The following is a 19,237-nucleotide window of genomic DNA, read 5'->3' as shown; positions in this document are numbered from 1 at the left end:
CAGGCGTTATTACCACAGTTCCCGTCTCTTCTTACGAACAGCCTTCACAATTGAATGCCTCTCACTCCACTTCTCTCGTCTTTCTGCGTGTTGCGCTTCTAGTTCCTTCCGCATCGTAGTCCGTTGTGCGGTTTTTAGCCGTGTCACGACCGTCACGAACCCTCTTGAACAATTGAACATCTTTGCGAGCTTTTGACCAGAATACACCGTGGGATTGGATGCTCGGAGTTGCTGCATCTTGAGAATAGCTTTTTTAGAAATGGGTGTCTCTTCCTTTTCCGGCGTACGTCGCAGCAGAGGTGGGAGTGGAACATCCTGAGCCGCAGTGGGAGGGCGAAGTAGTGCGGATATAGGTGACGTTGTTAAAGAAATCGGTGATGGTGCGGTTGGGGGTGGACGGTGAATGAATGTGAGGTTCTCGTCCGCTAAAGGTACAACCACGGCTTTGGGATTGTTGACCAGTGGATCTCGTGGGTGATATGCTGGTCGTTCTGACGTCCCTGGTTTTGGGCGAGGGTATTTAGACGCATACCCCCGCACGAGCGATAGCCCAAACGCGAGTTGTCGACGCCCATCCATTGCGATGTGTTGGTAGAGGAAAGGTGAGTGATATAATTCCCACGACCCTTAATCGTCCTCATTTGGAAGTCACTGACCTTGGCAACAAAATGCTGGTCAGCTCTTACTCCGTACTATGCTCAATCCCAACGAGAGATAAATAACTGTTTCAGTATTTCGGACGCTTCGGACAACTGTGTGGGTCACGAATCAATTTCTTTTCTAAACGGATCTCCGGGTGCTCTTCCGAAGAACCACTGCCCAATTGAGGTCGCGTTGGGTCATCGTTGCTTTCTTTGAACGCTCGAAGACACTCCCCGCTAGAAGATCCACCTTGCTATAGTTTTTGTGCTGTTGATACTTTGTACCCCTGTCAACTGGACCGTTTTCTTGCATCGTTGCTGTAAAGGGAAAAGATTTACCTTGCTGTACTTATCTATAAGCTATCGAACACTGTTGAACTTGAATGAGAGTGTCCATTCCTTGTCGTAATGTACCGAGTCACCAGATGAAGGCCCTGTTGCTTTCTGCGGATTTTCTTCGAGAAGTACAGGCACATTCAGCGCAGCCGTTGGCCGTTTCACAAAGGTCGAGTTCCCGGACGCACATGGACGTGAAAGTGAGACGAAGAATGATTGTGAGCAGAAACAGACCTAGGGTATGATGTGGATAAGAAAAAAAAGAGGGGGTATAGTATTGTCGAGCAAAGGAGTGTGTGTGCGAGCAACGAAGGAGTTAGGTAAAACTGGTACATTTACATTAGTTACATATGAAGTTTTGTAAAGAACGAGTGGGACCAAGGCTCAGAGCAGGGGATACAAGGGGTTGAGATGGTGCAAGAGGAAGGCGAAAATCCCAGAGTATCAACAGACCAAGACGGTCTGTCACAAACGGGAAGGGGTGATGGTTTGAATCCCTCCATTGGATGCGAAAACTTTTGGAACCATAGAAAAAAGGAGAGGGCGGGGTCATCATACAGCGTCCAAGAGTTCGTCGGAAGATCGTGAACAAGAAAAGAAAAAAAGAATAAAAAGTGCAGCGACAACGAGGGAAAGCAATTTGACATAATATATATGACGACTTAGCTATCGTCGCCTTCAGGTGGCGACATGACGATAGAGTTTCTTCTGCTACCTGCCCGTTTCAATTTTGGACTGTCACACCGTTCGCCGTGCTGTGAGGTATGTGACGCCTGCCTACTAAGTGGTGGTCGTTCACCCCTTGAAGGCTTGTTAGGGAGATGTATTGGATTCTCATGGTACAGCTGGGGCGGCGACTGCATTGTATTGGGCGTCCTGAAATGGGAAGCGTCTTGATTGTGGATTCGAGGAGGATCCAGACGGCTAGCAGAGACCGACGTGCGTCTGGCATCATAAGGCACCGATGACTCAGGTTCCAGTTCTGTTGTAAACTGGCTGCGTCCGTCTCGGTCTTGTCCCCATGCTGGCGATGACGGCCGCCTTGAGTGATGCCGCATAGAATCGGAAGGTGCAGGAGGGAATGTATATCCTTCAGACATGGATGGCGCAGCAGACGAAGCCCCATTTAGTAATGACTGTTTGGTCGCAGATAACGCACCACCGGTGAAATCAATACTATGCCGTCGACCAGAAGTTGCATCGCGAAGGGCATCCTCTAGCTCTCCAACACGCTGGCGTAAGCCCGAGATTTCAGTGTGTACAGTTGCCATCCGTCTTTCCATCATGGCTTCCACCACGTCGTTGAGCCTTTCCTGCTGCTGAGTCAAGGTTTGCATAAGAGCATTTGACTTCTGTAACTGTTCGCCAAGCCACGTCTTAAGTTGTTTTGAGTCGTTCAGAGCATCGTAAAACATCTCAAACGGCGCCAGGAATGCCGATTTATCACCCGAGTACCCTGGATGATGAAGTGAAGCAGGGGTGGGAGGAACGAGGGTTGATGCAATCGGGACTGATGCTGGCGGTGACCGTATTGGAGCCCCAGACACGGTAATGGAAGGAGGTGTAGGAGCTCCAGCGTTGCGTTGTAATGCCAGTCGCGTGGGTGTTGGTGGAACATTCCCAGGTATTTTGCGCACGTTTTCGTTCACGCCCATAATGGAAGGCAATCGAGGAAGCGCCATAGTAAATCTTCCGAACTGCCCTTGCCCAGCATGAGGGATGGGAGGAGCGCTTTGAATAGAAGGCTGAAACTGTTCTGGAGTATGTAACTCCCGAGGACTGATGACGATGTCCGCTGGCTTCTTCTTCCCTCCCATTTGCGCAGCACGACGCTTGGCAAAACTGATGGGAGGCGGAGGAAGGGAGTGATGAGAGGCCTGGCTGGGAACCTGTAACTGTTGCTGGCTCGTCGAGTTAGGGCTGGGCGCACGAGGGTTCCCATGACTTTGAGCAGAAGAGTTGGGCGGCCTCCGCGAAGCCGCCGCCATGTTTGGACTACGGCGAGTGGTGCGGACGGGCACAGAAGGGGGTTTTGAGGTTGAAGAAATGCGTTCTTCAACAGGGGCTGGGGAGGGATTGTTAGCGGTCATGTTGGGTGACATGACACCCGCTACGCTCCCCCTTCGCTGCTCGATGAGAGCCTTTTGCTTTTGCTTCACAGTAATCATAGATCTAACCTGTTCCACAGCGGACGGATTATCCCTTTGTATAGTAAACCCCATGACCACCGGAGAAATAGGTGTCGAGTTGGTCTGGTCTGCCGGTGCTCTTACGTCAGTGTTCAAGGCGTGCGGCGCACCGCTGACCGTCATGCGACGCTTTTTCATCGGAGAGGGAAGCAAGCTCGATGGGGGGGGGGCGCCTCCAAAGTCGTGGGCCAGCCTCTGCCCGCCAGGTTTATCTGGCGGCGGGGGGCTTGGATCGAGCATATCTTGATCTTGCTCTTGCTTAACCCGAACTAGATTCGGAGAGCCACGGCTACGATGCGTAGAGATAAATAAGATTATCGGCAGAAGGAAGGCGGTAGGTAAATTCACGTACTCTGAACCAGAAGGTTCCTCATCGCGCGTTGCAGACGTGATATCATTATGAGTTCGTTTCCTCCCTGCTGTCCTGGAATCTGAATTCTCTTCACTGCCTGGTCTGGAACGAGATCGTGGAGAAGGCGAACGATGAACGCCGCGATGGTCCATTGGTGGGCGACGCGACTGGATGGGTGGCAAAGAATTGTTTCCAGGGATATTGCTGAGGGAATGGGTGCTAAACGCCTGGGCGAAAGAGGGGAGGACCTGAGGGCCATGCGTTGCCATGCTGCCATGGTTGACAGACATACTAGAGAGGAAGTGATGGGAACAAGGGCGCGTGAAAGAAGAAAGAGAGGGCCAGACAAGGCAAGGGCGGCAGGGCCAAAGGAGAGAAGGTTGATAAGGACGACGAGGGTGCGTCGGGAAGGAGGATTGATGGTCGTCGTGGACGATGAGCAGGTAGGCCAGCTGAATGTTGGTTGCAAAGCTGGTTGCGACTGTTGCAACAAAGTGTGAGCCAAGGTGGCACGGCTTTGCGCGGCTCGTTGCAGGTTACCGGGTTCGACTAAATTAAAAAGATGAAAAGAATTCTAAATCGAACAAAACTTTCCGCTCTTGTCCCGATCATATCAATTCCCCTGAAATACAATAATCACCACATATGGTAGCCTAACTCCGGCGCACAGAAATCATACAAGCAAGTTATCGAATGCCCCATGAGGCTTGCAAAAAAGTACAATGTTTCAACAAATAGGCGCTGTCAAAGCACCCATGCAAAAAATCTCACATAGCCTCCCTTAATCCGTTCTTTTCTTCTTCCGCCTAACTGTCAGCACTGTGACCTGTGGGATAGCTGGGGCAGCATCAGCCTTCACAGATGTATTTTTGTCTACCGCAGCAGGGTTGCGGACAGAGATGGATCCATAAATATGAGAATGGTATGTTTCCAAAGACGCGACGGGCTCTGGGAAAGGGTTTGGAGAGACATCTGGCAGTACGGCTTTCCCATGAAGTCGTCGCGGCGGTGTGCTCGGCGGGGCGAGTAGAGATGGAGTCTCAGGTTCAGGAGTAGTGCATCGGTCGAGTTTGCGTGGACGTGTGGGTGCTGGTGGTCCATCGCTACTCCGGGCAGTTGTAATTCCATCACATAGACCCTTTATCGCAGTTTCCAACGTTTCTGTAGCCCGAATTGAACGCTCGGTCGTTGAAAACTCGTTCCCTGTTTGTAGAGACGTAATGATACGCTTGTTCAGCTGTGAAGAAACCTGTCCTGGCTGCGGAGCGAGCGGAGAAATCGATCTTTGAGTGGCGTTATCTGGGGACGTTGGTGAGGACGAGGATACTATGAGGGTAAAGAAGCCGGTGACGGCTCCCGCCACACATTCCTGACGGAAGGACATCCTCTCCCAAAACTCGTCAGGCGTCACCTTGCCCAATTCTCCCAGTGGACGGTCATCCTTACTTGACGGGGTGGATCCTTCGTTGCCCGTAGACTTCTTTTTGTCTCCAGACTCCTCATTCGTGCGCGACCGCTTTCTGACAGGAGATTTTATTCCCTCATCAGTCGTATAAGCTATTTCATCCAAGAATCTGGACTTGGGATCATCGTCAAAGTTTGGGATATAATGCCCAAGATTCGGAGCCACAATACTAGTCGGGCAGGGTAAAGGTATTTCGGACAACGAGTATGGGTGCCCATAAATCCACTTCAATCCCGTAGGACTGGCCGTAGAAGAGGACGCGATCCTCAACGAATCTTCCGCCTCAAACTCACTGCATCCTGGCAGAACGTAAAAGGGTTTTATGATTGTTTCGGGTTTGGCCTCCCCTGCGACCTGCGATAAGACGCGCTTCCACCAAACGCAGAGCTTTATGTCACTGAGGGGACGCTTTCCGGGGTATTCCGCGGAATTTGGAAAAAGGTACTGTGCCTGTGCTCGAGCAAAAAGCTGAATCCATAGATGGTCTACGGCAAGAGGTCGTGTCCAAGGATCAACGTAAAATGAGAGCAAGGCCCGCACCAAGTGCGATGTCGGAGACGGCGCAGTGGCTTGGCCGGTTGAGTCAACTTTTGACACGTATAATACAGCGGAGGATGTGGCTGGTATATGGTATACTGCTGCCTCAATGGCACTGACAAGAATGCGTGGCGAGTCGAGGGATCTTTGCTCAGAGAGCAGGACCAGAATGTCCTGAAGATAGACCCTAGGCCGCGGCCTCGCAAAGTAATAAAGCGAGGAATTCTTTCGAGGAGAAGAAACAAGAACGTGAAGGTGAAATTCGCGAGTGCCGGGAAGAGAGGAGAGCGTAGATAAGATGTGGTCCCGCAGGTTGGCCGACATGGCTTGGGCCGTTTGGCCCGTGTTGTGCACTGTTGTTCAATCCGTTCAACCTTTTTTACTCAACGCTCACTGTCAGTGTCAAGCTTGCCACCGGCGGTGTGTCAAACGCCAGTCAAGAACTCGCCCATCTAGGACCCAAAGGCACCAACTATGCATCAATGCAACATCAATGATAATCTCCGGAGCTTGAGAAGTACGAACAGTGCCTCAATTCAGAATCTAATTCGCATGCAAGGTCAGAAATTTTCAAGCAAGCCCTGTGAAAACATCGTGGTGATCCGCTCTCGCGGTTGTGGGAGCTCAAGTGCCAGTAGGGTGGGTGAAGCTCAACAGTGGAATGTTGCCATATTTCTTTTGAGAAATGGCCAAGACACCTTATCTGACGCCGACCTACCATAAAAAGCGACTGTCGTTTCAACCATAATGCCATTTGCGCTTGGCCTGCCTGTGTACCTCGGTCAGGACCGCAAACGATTGTGAGGGCTTCAATCTTCCTTTTCATGTCAGGTACAGAATTCTCGCAACAGCTAACCTCATCTTCCCCTGACACTCGGCCACTCGGAAACGAAAAGGGGTACAGTGATCTTGAAAAACCGTCAGCTACAACGGCTGAGCGAGTCGCATGAGACTGAACTTCCGATGCACGAGAATTTTGTAGACTTGGAATCCGAAAACAAGCAACGGGTTCTCATCGGACGGCAAGATGTCGGAAATGGAGCAACACTGATTGGATGCAGTCCTGGATGGATTTTTGTTCGAGGGTATATCGGAGTTTCACCATCACCCCTTGAATCCTCTTTGGACCTCACCCAAACACGCGCCAGGCGCTCAAAACAAAAAATTTAACTTCAAAGCTTAACTTCAACTCAGGAAAACGACGATGGTCAGCCGGTTTAAGGAGCAATGACAGAAGGTCACCGCGGGGAAAAAAGATTGACCAATTGAAACAACTAAATTACAACAGATGTCGCAAAACTATGCTACAAGGAGCGCAGAAAAACGAATGAAAAAATCCTATGCCATGTATGCAAACGTGTCTCTTGTTCCTTCCACTCGTTCAATGTACTCCTTCTCGAGGAGAGTGTCGATAGCCTGAGAAAAGCAAAAAAAAAAAAAAAAAGTCAACATTTCAACTCCCAAGTTGCCCGTCTGTGGACAGACCTTCTTAATATCTGGAATCTTCGGTGCGAATCTTTGTGAAATCTGCGAAATGACTTCTTGAATCAAGGGCTGGTTCTTCATCGTTTTTCGGGCCTTCATGATTCTGTAATCCCATGAGTGGACAGTAAGAAGGGGTGAGAAGTGGTTTGTATACCGAACGATGGTCGCCTGTATCACGTATTTTCTGTCTTCGTCAACGGTCTTGAGAACGTCCGTCGACTCCGTTTTCGTTTCAGCTTTTATTGGCAAATTGAGATTCACCCTTATCTTCTTCGACTTGAAACCTGCGCAACGAAAAGAACACCAAAGACAAGAGATTAAAGAGTTGACATATGGCAAGCTGAATGGACCCACCAGGGTTTAAATCGTACTGGTCGGTTTCCTCATTGATGAGGATCTTCGCCTTCACCAATATCGCCAACACCTGACCAAGATAGTCCTTGGGTATCGAGGTAGCGGCCGACAGTTCAGAAAGTGATAGTGTGTCGTTTTTATTATACTGCAGCAGAACAGCCATCTGAAACGTGCTCGTCATCAGAATATACTTCTGATTCAGATAATTTGTCCGCAGTTCGTTTTTTGAGTAATTCCAGAGCCATGTTAGCTTTCGACCAGAGTGCTTCATCTGGTAGTACTTCTGGAAACGATCGTAAGTGGGGAGGATCTCCGCCGGGATCAAGAACTCGTGCGGAGGCGGATGCAACGGCCAAAAGTTGGTGCCCAGCACCATGATGGTGAAGCTAATGTCCATATCGTCGTGAGTTTGCTCCATCCGACTCTTGAACTGATCCGTCAAATCTTTGCTAAGACTCATGTCTAATCCGCCATACCGTCAGATCATCACTTGAAGTGTTTGATCGCATTCATACCTGTAAACATACGCTGGAGCTTGTTGGTGTACTCAAAGCCGCAAGCCTCCTTGAGCTTTGAAATCATACTGGCCTCGCTCTCATCCGACGCGGAGACGCCATGTATGAGGCGCTTGGACAGTTTCGTGGTGTAGAATGTCTGAAAGACGTCCTTGTCTTCGATATATTTGAACAAAATCATCTGGACAACATTCCAATTGACAGTGGAAAGAAACCGGCGAGAAACGTACCACGCGGTTCAAAGCACCTTCCAGATCGCCTTCTTCCGCCAGTTTGTTGTTTTTCCGTAGGAGAAGATCAGCATGCTTGGCGATCAGCTCAGGAGATTTCGAGTTTGAGGGTCCAGTCGCAGCGTTCCTGTTCACGAACTCTCGACACGCTTTGTCCAAGCTTGCCACGAATCCAGCCTCTCCTCTAAAGCTCCTGGTGACGGTATCAGAATTCTTCCTGTGAACGTCAAGCAGCGCATCGACGTATGCCTTGGGGTCCAAAGCATCAACGTTCGCACCGGATTCCCCGACGAGTTTTGATACAGCCGCCAATCCAGCCTTTTTGACGTGCTCCTCGAAGTTTTTGCGCAACGGTTCCAGACCTTCCGGGATCCGCGACAACAAAGAGTACATTCTCTGCAAATCTTCATCCCTGTCAAAGTCCAGCAACGATTGGAAGCTATCCCACATCAATTTAGACCGTTCGTGGATAAGAACATGTTCACATTTGCCGATCAAGGGCTTTCTTGTTTGAGTGTTGAGATATCGCTCAACTCGATCCTCCTCTTCCCGCAGGCGATCTTCCGCCTTTTTTAGGTAGTCCGAAACACTACTGGCTGCTAAAAAGGATTCAGATTCTTGTTTGTAGTATTTCTCAGTCGCGTCGATGAAGGGCAATTCGAAATGTTCTTTGTAGACATCCAGACATGCCTTGTTCGTGTCTGTGTCGTCTAGACCAAGCGAGACAAAGGAGTCGACAACCTTCTTCACCAAGCCTTGGTCAATGGTGTCCCCGTTTCGTTGCGCTTCAATCAGTCTGAGGATGGCGTTTGCTAGTTTTGTCTGTTTTTGTTGTACGGGAATGAATAGATTGTTTTTCCATTGAACCAAAGCAAGCTTGGAGAGTCTACGGGTCACTGGGGAGAAAATATTTTTCATTCAAGGTGATGCTCACAGTGTACACTGGATACACTCCCTTTCGTCCCTCGTCCCTCTCCCGCTTTACCCAATGACGATTCAAGTACGTGAAAAGCCGATTGATATAGTTCGCGCCTGTCGTATACCGATCCCACTCCTCAGCATAATATCGTAGCAAGGCTTCGTCCTGTAACGCGTCTGTTTTCTACGTGGGCGGCGCGTCAGTAGAGGGAGCTTTCTGAAAGTTGAAGGACTGACATCCCGCAAGCCTTTCAGGTGCGCCACGAAGTATCGGATTAGATTATTATACAGATCAGATCCCATCAGGTTCGCTCCTGCTACAGGGTCTTTCAGTCCAAGCACTCCAAGGAGTTGATAGCGACTCACTCCGGCTCCCTATCCCGATTGAGTCTGATGTCCCATGCATCTTGGAGGACGTGCAGTAGTTGTATGCTACAGTATACAATGACATATACTATCGTTCTCTGGTGAGTGAGGTGTTGATGCATTGGGATGATTAGATTACCTTGGAGTAAGAAACACCTGTCTGTAACTTCGTCATGATATGGTCGACTCCTTCTTCGAGAAAGGCCCACGTCGTGGCCAAGTCTGCGGAGGCTGGGGGCATAGGGAATGGGGCGTTGGCGGCCATGATGGTGGTGGTGGGAGGGATCGTGACAGTCCTCTCGTAGCCAGATTGCGCAAACAAAGTGAAACTAATTTGGGCCCAGTCGCGTGGCTGTCGCGTTCACATCCCAATATTTAAGCTCTAATAAAGTCTACGAACACAAGCGCTGTATGGACAGCATTTTTTGGCAGAGCTCTACACCTTGACTCCGGTGTGAATTGACGCGATACCACCCCACAGATCTGTCCACGCGCCACCATCCACATCTTTACCCGTCGAGAAGCCGGCGTCGCGAATCATCTGAGCGAACTCTGGTTGAGGGGGGAACTTCCGAATCGACTCGACGAGATATTGATACGAGTCACGGTCACCTGCAAGGATGGTACCCAGCAAAGGAATCATCGTGAAAGAGTATTGATCATACAACCTACGCGAAACAATGCTTAGAGACGAAAGGAAAAGAAAAGTCGAATGGACAGACTCACGCGTTGAGAATGGGATTGCCTACTCGGCTAAATTCCAGGCATGCGAATGTTCCTCCAGGTTTAAGGACGCGGTGGGCCTCTTTTAAGACCTCAGGAATCGATGTGCAGTTCCGGATGCAAAATGCGATGGTATATAGGTCGTAACTATTGTCCAAAAATTGGGTGGGTGGCAGGCTTTGAGCGTTGGCCTCGTGGAAAGAGATTTGAGGAGCTGGACAAAGTTCAATTTAGGTAAAAAACCAATGAGTGGAGTTCACTGACTATTGTGATACATCGTCCTCTTGAAACGCTTGAAACCCTCCTTCAACATTTGTGCATTGATGTCTACAACCTCGACGGTAGTCTCCCTGTCGTAGTGGTTGTCCTTCGCGTAATCCAAAATACGGAGCGCGATGTCACCGGTACCGCCTCCCACGTCTATGCATCGTAGCGGGCCCTTTCTTCCAGGCTTCAAGGAAGAGACGAACGTGTCTTTCCACAATCTGTGTACTCCGAAAGACGTTGCGTCGTTCATTAGGTCATAGTTGGAGGCTACCGAGTCGAAAACATCCTTGACCATGGACTCCTTCGCGTCTTCGGGGACAGTTTTGAAGCCAAATGTTGTAGTTCGGGATTGTTGTTGGGGAGGCGGAGTAAATTGAGCATCTGAGTGTGCAAGACGGATACACGGGCGTATGAAGGAGCGGCTAGAAAAGGACAGACGCAGAGTTTGGCGACACAGATTGTGTTGCATTTGAATGAGCAAGGGAGGTCCCGTCCTAATTCGGCAACTCTTCTCTCTCTCACTCATGCCTGATCATTTTTCTCATTCAGAGCAATCAGACTCGGACTCGGACTCGGACGACTCCTACGACTCGTCGGATTCAGACAGCGAACCAGAAATTACACAGGAGTACCTCGACTCACTTATAGCGAGGGCAAAAAAGAATGCTATTCTAGCAGCCATATCTGCGAGAGACGAGGTCGAAGCACAGGAGGATGTTATCACCCTCGACAGCGACTCGCGACCGTAAGATAGCGTCCATGCAAACCTATGCTTCACTGCTCATGGAAAGTACAGTCCAATGCCCTCATTAGACCCGGGAATACTTCCTACACCTTACTTTGAGCTCGGACAGTCAAGATTTGACGGGCCTTCTTCCATTCGAGATCCGGACACTGAATTGGCAGAAAAAGCTTCGTCTTCGCGCAGCGCACCCGCCCCTCCAATACCGCCACCAGAATTAACATCCTCTGGGAAACCCTTGACCAAAAAGCAAAAAAAAGAGGTAGCGCATATTTTTTCATATTTGCATGGCTTTGTTGTTGAAACGCGTCAATGCAAGTTAAAACAGAGGACTGCTGGACCAGACTGGTTTGACCTCCCGGCTCCGTCAGAAGCCGACCTTCCCCGCCTCCATCGTGAAGTCGAGGCTTTGCGTCTCCGAAACCAACTTGATCCCAAACGCTTCTACAGAAAAGAGGAAGGAGAGGGCAAGGGAATCAAAGGTTTGCCCAAGTATTTTGCGGTATGCTCTTTTTCTTCACACCCGTATCCCAAGAGCTCATGCTATTTTTTTTTTTCAGATCGGTACGATTCTTCCGTCCTCCACACCCTTTGGGACTGCGAGTGGGGATAACCTTACCCGGGCAAACCGAAAACGAACATTGGTGGACGAGTTGGTGGACGATGCAGAGGCAAAACGCTACGCGAAAAAGAAATTCGAGGAGCTACAATCCGTCAGAGGGGCGAGAGGAAGAAATACTCTACACGCCAAAAGGGCCGTGCGAAGGGGAAAGTGGTGATCTGTTGCTTTCGTACATTTTTGATTTTTTGATTGGCGCACGCGGATTACTTGAAAGTATTGGCAAGGCCAAAATGAAGTTCGCAGGGTTTTATGAAAAGTGATATGTACACTAACTGAGCAAAAAGATTGTCTGATCATTTTTTGGACAAAGTTGGTGCTATAACACAAGAATCAAACATTTTGAGAACTAAGTTCTAGTGTATAAAATATAGCTAAGGAGGTGTAGATTGTATATACCAAGTCTGGGGATGAACAATTGAAAACTCAGGATAAGGCAGGGAATTGACTGTGACAAGTGCCAAAAATGGGATGTAACAAAGTGGGAAATTCTGAATGACTGCAACCTACTGAAAGCAATTCACAACTTGAGGAAGAGATATTTTGAACACTGGATCTCCCTGCTATTGTTATGAGTTTCATAAAGTCTCTGGGCTAGAAAATTTTATATCCTCCTCTAAAAGGTAAATTTGAACTTATTCTCCATTTTATGTATTTTTCACTCAATATATTTGTTGGAATGAGGTAAAATGACTCCCTATTGTTGTTTGTAGTGTGTATAATACAAAAGGTAGGTAGAAATGTTAAAATGAACATTGCATGATGTCTGTAGAAGCTAATTCCCAGAGTTTTTCTGGAAGTAAACAAATATCTACAACATTGGTCCTTCTTTTCTGCAAGGAGAAAAAATGCTACCATCCTTTTGAATTCATCCATGGAGACTAAGGATGTCTTTTAAACAATGCCTGAAGTATAGCATGATAGAAAATAAATTTACACTGGGTATAACTTGAAAAGTCCCCAACAAAAGTAAATTTTGCATAGAGCAATCATCCTGGACCAATCCTTGACATTTTTCTTGGTGGATTGGGGCTGAAAATATTTCACAAGGCACTTATCATGCCTAGTAACACTATCCCCCAAAAATAAACAGAGGTCCTATTTATACAAGGATCTGAGACCCCACAGCTTTCTTGCTCTATGCAAAATGTACTTTTATTGGGGACTTTTCAAGTTATACCCAGTGTAAATTTATTTTCTATCATGCTATACTTCAGGCATTGTTTAAAAGACATCCTTAGTCTCCATGGATGAATTCAAAAGGATGGTAGCATTTTTTCTCCTTGCAGAAAAGAAGGACCAATGTTGTAGATATTTGTTTACTTCCAGAAAAACTCTGGGAATTAGCTTCTACAGACATCATGCAATGTTCATTTTAACATTTCTACCTACCTTTTGTATTATACACACTACAAACAACAATAGGGAGTCATTTTACCTCATTCCAACAAATATATTGAGTGAAAAATACATAAAATGGAGAATAAGTTCAAATTTACCTTTTAGAGGAGGATATAAAATTTTCTAGCCCAGAGACTTTATGAAACTCATAACAATAGCAGGGAGATCCAGTGTTCAAAATATCTCTTCCTCAAGTTGTGAATTGCTTTCAGTAGGTTGCAGTCATTCAGAATTTCCCACTTTGTTACATCCCATTTTTGGCACTTGTCACAGTCAATTCCCTGCCTTATCCTGAGTTTTCAATTGTTCATCCCCAGACTTGGTATATACAATCTACACCTCCTTAGCTATATTTTATACACTAGAACTTAGTTCTCAAAATGTTTGATTCTTGTGTTATAGCACCAACTTTGTCCAAAAAATGATCAGACAATCTTTTTGCTCAGTTAGTGTATGATACATCTCTGGTCATCCCAAACGAATACTCTTGACGACCTTGGATATACCAGTCTTTTCGCCACCGTATCGTCCCCTGTCGGAGATACCACCGCTGTAAACAGCTTTCTGAGACGAGATTTTCCTCTTCGCCTTCTCGAACTTTTGTCGTTTCTTGACTCTGGGATTCCGCACACTCTTAGGCCGGTGCGGTGTGAGTCCCTTGTTCGCCATAATAGCCCTGGTGAGTGAGCGAGGACCAGAAACATCTTCCGTAGATATGTCGGGTCTGAAATGGTAAGATAAATGAATGCGATACGTGAAAGGATCAATCCTACTTACTTTGATGCGGCTTGCAAAGCTTCGTACTCTGCTTTCTTTTGCTCCTTTTTCTCCTTGGTTTTCTTCTTGACGAGCTCATAATATTCATCTGGGCTATCAACCGCATCGTCTTCATCATCGTCTTCTCTTCTTCTCTTTTGATGGCGTTGAGGTTCTTCATCATCCAAATCCGCTCCCCCTTGATGTTGAACCTTGTTCTTCGCCTCCTTCGCCAACCTAGCGTCCTTCTCCTTCTTTCTTTCGCGATACGGCAAGTCGTCATCGCCACCCACGGCTTGGTTTCTCGCTCCTTGGCGACGAGCGCTTGCACTCTCAATTTTGGAGGTGTGGAAACGGAGGGTCTTGCGGTGCGCGGTCTTGTCGGCAGCGTCTGCGTGTTGGAGGGTATCAGCATCACCATACGAGTCGTCAGTGTGTCCTTGAGAACGACTAGATATTTTCTTCGATGGAGCAAAATCGGGTTCGACAAGATCGAAGACAGGCATGATCGGCTCGAACCCCTCTTTCGAAACCTTCCTCTTTTTCTTGGGTGGTGCAGTTTGTCTTTTGCGTGATGTAGTGATTTCCAGCACCTCTGCGTCCTTCAACAGTTCCTCGAGTTCGTCAGGCTCCAAACCTGGTGCACGGTCCAATCCCCAGACTTGTTCAGCATCCTGTAGGATATCATCCCACTTCATTTCTATGTCCTCCTCGTCAGAATTTTCGGAGTCCTCGTCATCAGAAGCTGCAAAGTCGAGATCCTCAAGGGTAATGAGGGATTGTTTTAGTGTAAGCAGGCGCTGTAGAACGGGGTGTGATTGAAGTAATGTGGGACGCTGGATATATTTGTCGCTTGAACGAAGACGGAGATAGAAGGCCAGGGTGGTAGCATATGATAACAACGCCTCTAGAAATCCTCCTTGAATTAAAAGGGAGCACGAGAGACGCTGCAGCTTACGGTAGTGTAAATGAAGCATTCCGAGATGCAGTGCATCTGGGTCCTTTGATTCAATTCTGCCAAAACGATAAATTACATGGAAGGGACTTAGTTACGTTACGGAACACGTACTGTTCAATTTTTTCCCTAGTTGCGTGAACTAGCTGGGCTGTTTCGTCCCAATCCCGTGCTAGAGCCAAGGCTTCGGGGCTTGTTTTTTCGAGGTGGCGAAGAAGCAATTTCTTGTCTGTTGGTAAAGCTGAAATGACTATAGGAGCAGTTTCTACAAAGTCACTGCAAGAGAGAGTTAGCAGAGATGCACGTTAATAGAGCCCAAGAGAAAACTTTCTCAAAGTCAGGTTTGCCTTCCACTTCAACCGCATCGTTTAGCCCAAAGTCCGCATCCTCCATGCCTTCACGCATCTTAGCTTGAAGTCGCCTGGCTTCCTGCTCTTCAAGCTCATTTCCTTCTTCGTCGTCTGATTCGAGTTGGTCCGCGTTTGACGAATAGTATGCTGCCTTTCCGCGTCCCCATGTTTCTTCCTCGGATTCCTGTTCCTCTTCGGACGATGAAGAAACGATACCTGCTTTCCCTTTCTTCTTCTTAGTGTTTTTCTTCTTCTCCTTTTTTAATGGAACTGCAGAATCCTCCACCACCACCTCATCCTCTTCTTGAAGCCCGAACTCATCCTCGTCCTCATCAGAGTCGTCAGGCATCCCCTTCAAGGCAAACACCTCGTCGTCGTCACTGCCATCGTATCCGCCGGTATCTCCCCCGTCTAAGAGAATTTTATTCCTGGAAGCGTGGACTGAATTGCTTGTGGGTTACAAGGTGCACTAAATTTTCAGGTAAACGCACACTGGTCTTCCTCATCGAGGGGAATATCGTCTGTGGTATTCCATTTGTTTATCTTGCTCTCAGATCGCTTGACTGAGCGCGGTTTTTTGTTTCCTGCGTTCGCTTTTGAGGGTCGGCGTCGAGGCATACTTATGGCTTCGTTTGCTTCTTTGGTTTATTGAGGTAAGATGTGTGTGAGTGTATCGCAGGCGAGCTTTTGCAAGCACGAGCAATCCGACGACACAGCCACCCTCGGCACATTCTACCGAATTGGAACGTTGAACGCACAAAGTAATCTGACGATCTGATGTTGTGAAACCCTTTCTCAAGATCGATAGCTCTAATCTCCAGGAACGTCTAGAGCACTCGCGACGATGCTATCGTGGAAGTAGTGAACGAAATCAACTCAGCATGTGTATCGTCGAACTCCCGTTGGATCATTATCGTGCCTTTGCGGCTGTAGCATTCATCTCCGACTTCCGACTACAGCGTGTTTTGCTGTACAACGCGCAGCCATCATGCCCTTGTCTACATCGCGCATTATCACCCCAAATCGCTAAGCGGGACCTGTGGAATCAAATCGAGATATGAAGCGCCTATGTGTCGCGGTATATGAAAAATCGTGGGGGTATCTGTCAAAACTCTGTTATTAAGATTGAATGGAAGAAACTAAGTAAGGGAATCGTACTCAGCTATGTAGCCACGCAAGTTGATTGACTCATTTCCCTGGTTTTGTTGGACCCTTTGATTTTGACGTTGACGAAGATCTATGATCATGATCCAAAGTGAGAACAAGACCTCAGGATGTCGTCAATCTGACTCACGCCTCAGGTGCCGTATTTTTCATGATGGTTAGTTTCCCAGCTGACGCCGCAGCGACCATTTGATTTTCAATAGATTTATTGATTTTAGCTGTGAGATTCTAGAGAGAGTTGAGGAAGAGGTAAGGATGAGAATATGACACAAGATTGACCTTCTGCATTGCTGCCTGCTTCACAAGTACGGTTTTCTTTGGTGCAATGGCTACCCTGCCCTTCTTCATGTTGGCCGCTGCTTTTTTCGCATGCCGTGCTGAAGATCCTTTGGTTTGGAGGCCTTTTGTCTTTCCCTGAACCATGTTGGATTAAGAGTTGATAGATATCTTGAGAACGTTGTCGTTTGAATTCAGAATTGAAGAAGGAAAGCAATGTCACGTGAACCTGTGAGTAGAATTCCGCCATCCACCGAACCGCAACTCACTGACAATAGTTGTGAAGGCATGCTAGCCCCAGCTTCCAAGTTTGCACGCCTTCAGCGCGTGCTCACTTCTGGAAAGGTGTGTATTGTGTCTTTCTTGTGCCCTGAATTCCTTCTCGTAATTCTCACAAAACAACCAGCGTACATACCACGACTTAACTACCCTTCCAAATGGCAAGCCAGCCATATCCTATGGCCCTCCAGGCTACAGCGCAGTTGCGGGACGCACCGTAACTGTATTTGGTTGCACAGGATTTTTGGGAAGATACCTTGTCTCAAAGCTCGGTCAGCCTTTTGCTCGTCACCCCTCATAACTCCGATCCTATCTCTGTATGCAGGGAAAATGGGCACCCAAGTTGTCGTACCATACCGCGATGAGGACGAGGCTCGCCTTCTGAAACCAATGGGCGATTTAGGTCAAATTGTTCGAATGGTGCGATTCATTTCATGTTCAGGCGGGCCGAAGAACCAACTTTTTTTTTTCTGGAATATTCAGGAATGGGACCTTCGTGATGAGAAAACGATAGCGGAGTGCCTCCGACACTCGGACACAGTGTTCAATCTTGTTGGGCGAGATTTTGAGACCAAGTTTGCTTTTTCATCTGCCTTTGCCGACGTTACCCTGACTTGCTCCACTTCAATCAGGAATTTCGATTACAAGTCGGTTCAGGTTTTTGGAGCGGAGAGGATTGCCAAAATTGCTGCAGAGTCTGGCGTCTCACGTTTTATTCAACTGTCACATCTGAATGCCTCGGAAAACTCTCCATCCAAGTTTTATGCCGCTAAAGCTGAGGGTGAACAACTTGTGAAGGCTGCGTTCCCGACTGCGACCATCGTGAGACCTGCAACGATGTTCGGTTACGAAGACAAACTTTTAACAAACATGGCTGGTATGTTGATTTCATTTCACTTCATCTGCGGAGCAATGTTGCTCACTGTATGTTGCAGTATGGCCTATTTGGTGGAATCTAAACCATGGGCAAACAAGGGTCCGCCCGGTACATGTAAGTTACGTCGCACCTTCCATCTCGGCTGTGTAAATGACAAGTGACCCGAGGTCATGGAAGTAGCACAAGCGCTGGCGAATCTCATTTCTCTCCCTCAACTCCCCCGCACCGTTAACCTTCCTGGGCCATCAACGTTAACGCACGAGTACCTGCTCGATTTGGTGTCATCCGTGACGTTGCAACCACCTTCAAAAGCCCCTGTGCTGCCAAAAGGCGTCGCTTCTGCCCTAGCACGCATTGGGCAGGCTGTTTGGTGGCCAGCGCTCAGTCCCGACGAGGTCATTCGCCGCTTCATAGATGACTCTGATGTGCCTGGTGACTGGGACCTCGTTGGAATACAACCTTCGGAAATCGAGGCCCATGCCATCGCCTACCTTCGACGATATCGATCTGCGTAAGTCGACTTGCAAACGTCGTAGTCTTAGCTGCTAATCCTCTGATAGGGATAACTTTGCACGGCCCGTTGCGTTCCCACCCCGTCCGGCACCCATTGTTGTAAGCCTGTTCGCAACATGATATGATCCTTAAAGTTACTCAGACGTTTCCATTGTACAGGCCGAATATTAAACATTCCACTTGTCCTCTTTCCATTAACAGAACCTAGATGGATGTCAATGTGCCTGAATGCATATGGGGAAGCGTAGTACACGATAGATTATAACGCTGACGGCATTGGCACGCGAATGGGTGTGACAGCGAATGTATAAGTGATGGTGCTTCCGCCATGAGAATGCATGCAGAATAGGTAATAGATATAAGGTAAGTAGCAGGGATACACTGAACCACCGGGGTGACTAGAAACCAGGAGGGACGAGTGATTTTGGTTGTGGCTGGCCAGAATTTGAGCCAGATGGGTACATGGAAGGTGCCAGCATCTGATATAAATGTGAGAAAAGGTTGGGCAGTGAGACCGGAAAAACAAACTTGTTGGGCGCCCTGTTGCTGTTCCAACATTTCCTTTTCCTGAGCTACAATTTTTGCCTCATCTTCAAGCGTCAACGCCAGGGGCAGAGCGACGAGAAGGGCGGATGTCGTGACCACCCAGACGATGTTTCCAACCAGCTTTCCACCGCGCTTGAGAATTGAGGCTGTTTTTGATACGCGTGAGGCAATGGAGTGGCGTGTTGTAGGGGGAACAATGTCTACGAGGGCGGCGACGCGATCGAAGAAGGACTCGTCGACGGATATATCTGACTCTACTGATGATATGGACGCCGAGGACGATGTTCGTGAGTCCGATGATGAGGCATAGGGCGACTGGCCGATTTCCTTCTCGTCAACAATTTCGACTTTGACCATGGTTGGTGACGAAGTTCTGTGACA

General features: G+C 48.1%; 11 protein-coding genes across 11 annotated transcripts; 2 read left to right on the top strand and 9 right to left on the bottom strand.

Annotated features, from left to right (window-relative positions):
* Window positions 1-9: 9 nt before the first annotated feature.
* LACBIDRAFT_309237 (uncharacterized protein) lies at window positions 10-579 on the bottom strand (the record flags this gene model as incomplete). The annotated part of the gene is made up of 1 exon (XM_001875869.1): window positions 10-579. The coding sequence occupies one exon, from the start codon at window positions 577-579 to the stop codon at window positions 10-12; it is 570 nt and encodes a 189-aa protein (XP_001875904.1).
* A 738-nt stretch (window positions 580-1,317) lies between these two features.
* LACBIDRAFT_309236 (uncharacterized protein) lies at window positions 1,318-1,533 on the bottom strand (the record flags this gene model as incomplete). Its single annotated transcript, XM_001875868.1, has 1 exon — window positions 1,318-1,533. One exon carries the CDS (start codon window positions 1,531-1,533, stop codon window positions 1,318-1,320), a length of 216 nt encoding a protein of 71 aa, XP_001875903.1.
* A 106-nt stretch (window positions 1,534-1,639) lies between these two features.
* LACBIDRAFT_309235 (uncharacterized protein) lies at window positions 1,640-3,808 on the bottom strand (the record flags this gene model as incomplete). The annotated part of the gene is made up of 2 exons (XM_001875867.1): window positions 1,640-3,455; window positions 3,519-3,808. 2 exons carry the CDS (start codon window positions 3,806-3,808, stop codon window positions 1,640-1,642), a joined length of 2,106 nt encoding a protein of 701 aa, XP_001875902.1.
* A 491-nt stretch (window positions 3,809-4,299) lies between these two features.
* LACBIDRAFT_309234 (uncharacterized protein) lies at window positions 4,300-5,844 on the bottom strand (the record flags this gene model as incomplete). Its single annotated transcript, XM_001875866.1, has 1 exon — window positions 4,300-5,844. The coding sequence occupies one exon, from the start codon at window positions 5,842-5,844 to the stop codon at window positions 4,300-4,302; it is 1,545 nt and encodes a 514-aa protein (XP_001875901.1).
* Window positions 5,845-6,858: 1,014 nt separating this feature from the next.
* On the bottom strand, window positions 6,859-9,629 carry LACBIDRAFT_245059 (uncharacterized protein; the record flags this gene model as incomplete). The annotated part of the gene is made up of 10 exons (XM_001875865.1): window positions 6,859-6,936; window positions 7,006-7,108; window positions 7,160-7,289; window positions 7,336-7,821; window positions 7,875-8,055; window positions 8,105-8,980; window positions 9,039-9,206; window positions 9,260-9,339; window positions 9,389-9,476; window positions 9,528-9,629. 10 exons carry the CDS (start codon window positions 9,627-9,629, stop codon window positions 6,859-6,861), a joined length of 2,292 nt encoding a protein of 763 aa, XP_001875900.1.
* Window positions 9,630-9,824: 195 nt separating this feature from the next.
* Window positions 9,825-10,673, bottom strand: LACBIDRAFT_323025 (uncharacterized protein; the record flags this gene model as incomplete). Its single annotated transcript, XM_001875864.1, has 3 exons — window positions 9,825-10,056; window positions 10,115-10,325; window positions 10,376-10,673. The coding sequence occupies 3 exons, from the start codon at window positions 10,671-10,673 to the stop codon at window positions 9,825-9,827; spliced, it is 741 nt and encodes a 246-aa protein (XP_001875899.1).
* Window positions 10,674-10,902: 229 nt separating this feature from the next.
* On the top strand, window positions 10,903-11,899 carry LACBIDRAFT_292620 (uncharacterized protein; the record flags this gene model as incomplete). Its single annotated transcript, XM_001876278.1, has 3 exons — window positions 10,903-11,123; window positions 11,175-11,622; window positions 11,681-11,899. The coding sequence occupies 3 exons, from the start codon at window positions 10,903-10,905 to the stop codon at window positions 11,897-11,899; spliced, it is 888 nt and encodes a 295-aa protein (XP_001876313.1).
* A 1,709-nt stretch (window positions 11,900-13,608) lies between these two features.
* Window positions 13,609-15,819, bottom strand: LACBIDRAFT_323023 (uncharacterized protein; the record flags this gene model as incomplete). Its single annotated transcript, XM_001875863.1, has 5 exons — window positions 13,609-13,864; window positions 13,918-14,910; window positions 14,966-15,127; window positions 15,156-15,612; window positions 15,693-15,819. The coding sequence occupies 5 exons, from the start codon at window positions 15,817-15,819 to the stop codon at window positions 13,609-13,611; spliced, it is 1,995 nt and encodes a 664-aa protein (XP_001875898.1).
* A 171-nt stretch (window positions 15,820-15,990) lies between these two features.
* LACBIDRAFT_292619 (uncharacterized protein) lies at window positions 15,991-16,839 on the bottom strand. The gene is made up of 4 exons (XM_001875862.1): window positions 16,645-16,839; window positions 16,496-16,593; window positions 16,360-16,438; window positions 15,991-16,303 (listed from the first exon to the last, which is right to left on the bottom strand). Exons 1-3 carry the CDS (start codon window positions 16,786-16,788, stop codon window positions 16,390-16,392), a joined length of 291 nt encoding a protein of 96 aa, XP_001875897.1. The 5' UTR covers window positions 16,789-16,839; the 3' UTR covers window positions 15,991-16,303; window positions 16,360-16,389.
* A 244-nt stretch (window positions 16,840-17,083) lies between these two features.
* Window positions 17,084-18,312, top strand: LACBIDRAFT_230624 (uncharacterized protein; the record flags this gene model as incomplete). Its single annotated transcript, XM_001876277.1, has 6 exons — window positions 17,084-17,192; window positions 17,246-17,340; window positions 17,404-17,495; window positions 17,553-17,797; window positions 17,856-17,911; window positions 17,965-18,312. Coding segments are annotated over 6 exons (945 nt in total), but the record flags the coding sequence as incomplete, so codon positions are not given.
* A 167-nt stretch (window positions 18,313-18,479) lies between these two features.
* LACBIDRAFT_171826 (uncharacterized protein) lies at window positions 18,480-19,218 on the bottom strand. The gene is made up of 2 exons (XM_001875861.1): window positions 18,839-19,218; window positions 18,480-18,789 (listed from the first exon to the last, which is right to left on the bottom strand). The coding sequence occupies exons 1-2, from the start codon at window positions 19,211-19,213 to the stop codon at window positions 18,709-18,711; spliced, it is 456 nt and encodes a 151-aa protein (XP_001875896.1). The 5' UTR covers window positions 19,214-19,218; the 3' UTR covers window positions 18,480-18,708.
* Between the last annotated feature and the right edge of the window lie 19 nt (window positions 19,219-19,237).

Source organism: Laccaria bicolor, genomic scaffold, assembly GCF_000143565.1.
Source record: "Laccaria bicolor S238N-H82 LACBIscaffold_3 genomic scaffold, whole genome shotgun sequence".
Classification (NCBI taxonomy): domain Eukaryota; kingdom Fungi; phylum Basidiomycota; class Agaricomycetes; order Agaricales; family Hydnangiaceae; genus Laccaria; species Laccaria bicolor.
This window is presented reverse-complemented; position numbering and strand designations above follow the sequence as displayed.

Bases quoted from the DNA above. Each gene is read 5' to 3' on its own strand.
- LACBIDRAFT_292619 (XM_001875862.1), bottom strand. From the start codon at position 16,788: ATGGTTCAGGGAAAGACAAAAGGCCTCCAAACCAAAGGATCTTCAGCA. The intron at 16,594-16,644 runs GTCAATCTTGTG...AACTCTCTCTAG, and splicing joins AGCAGGCAGCAATGCAGAAG to AATCTCACAGCTAAAATCAA. The intron at 16,439-16,495 runs GTGAGTCAGATT...TCATGATCATAG, and splicing joins AAAAATACGGCACCTGAGGC to ATCTTCGTCAACGTCAAAAT.
- LACBIDRAFT_171826 (XM_001875861.1), bottom strand. From the start codon at position 19,213: ATGGTCAAAGTCGAAATTGTTGACGAGAAGGAAATCGGCCAGTCGCCC. The intron at 18,790-18,838 runs GTTTGTTTTTCC...CATTTATATCAG, and splicing joins AGCAACAGGGCGCCCAACAA to ATGCTGGCACCTTCCATGTA.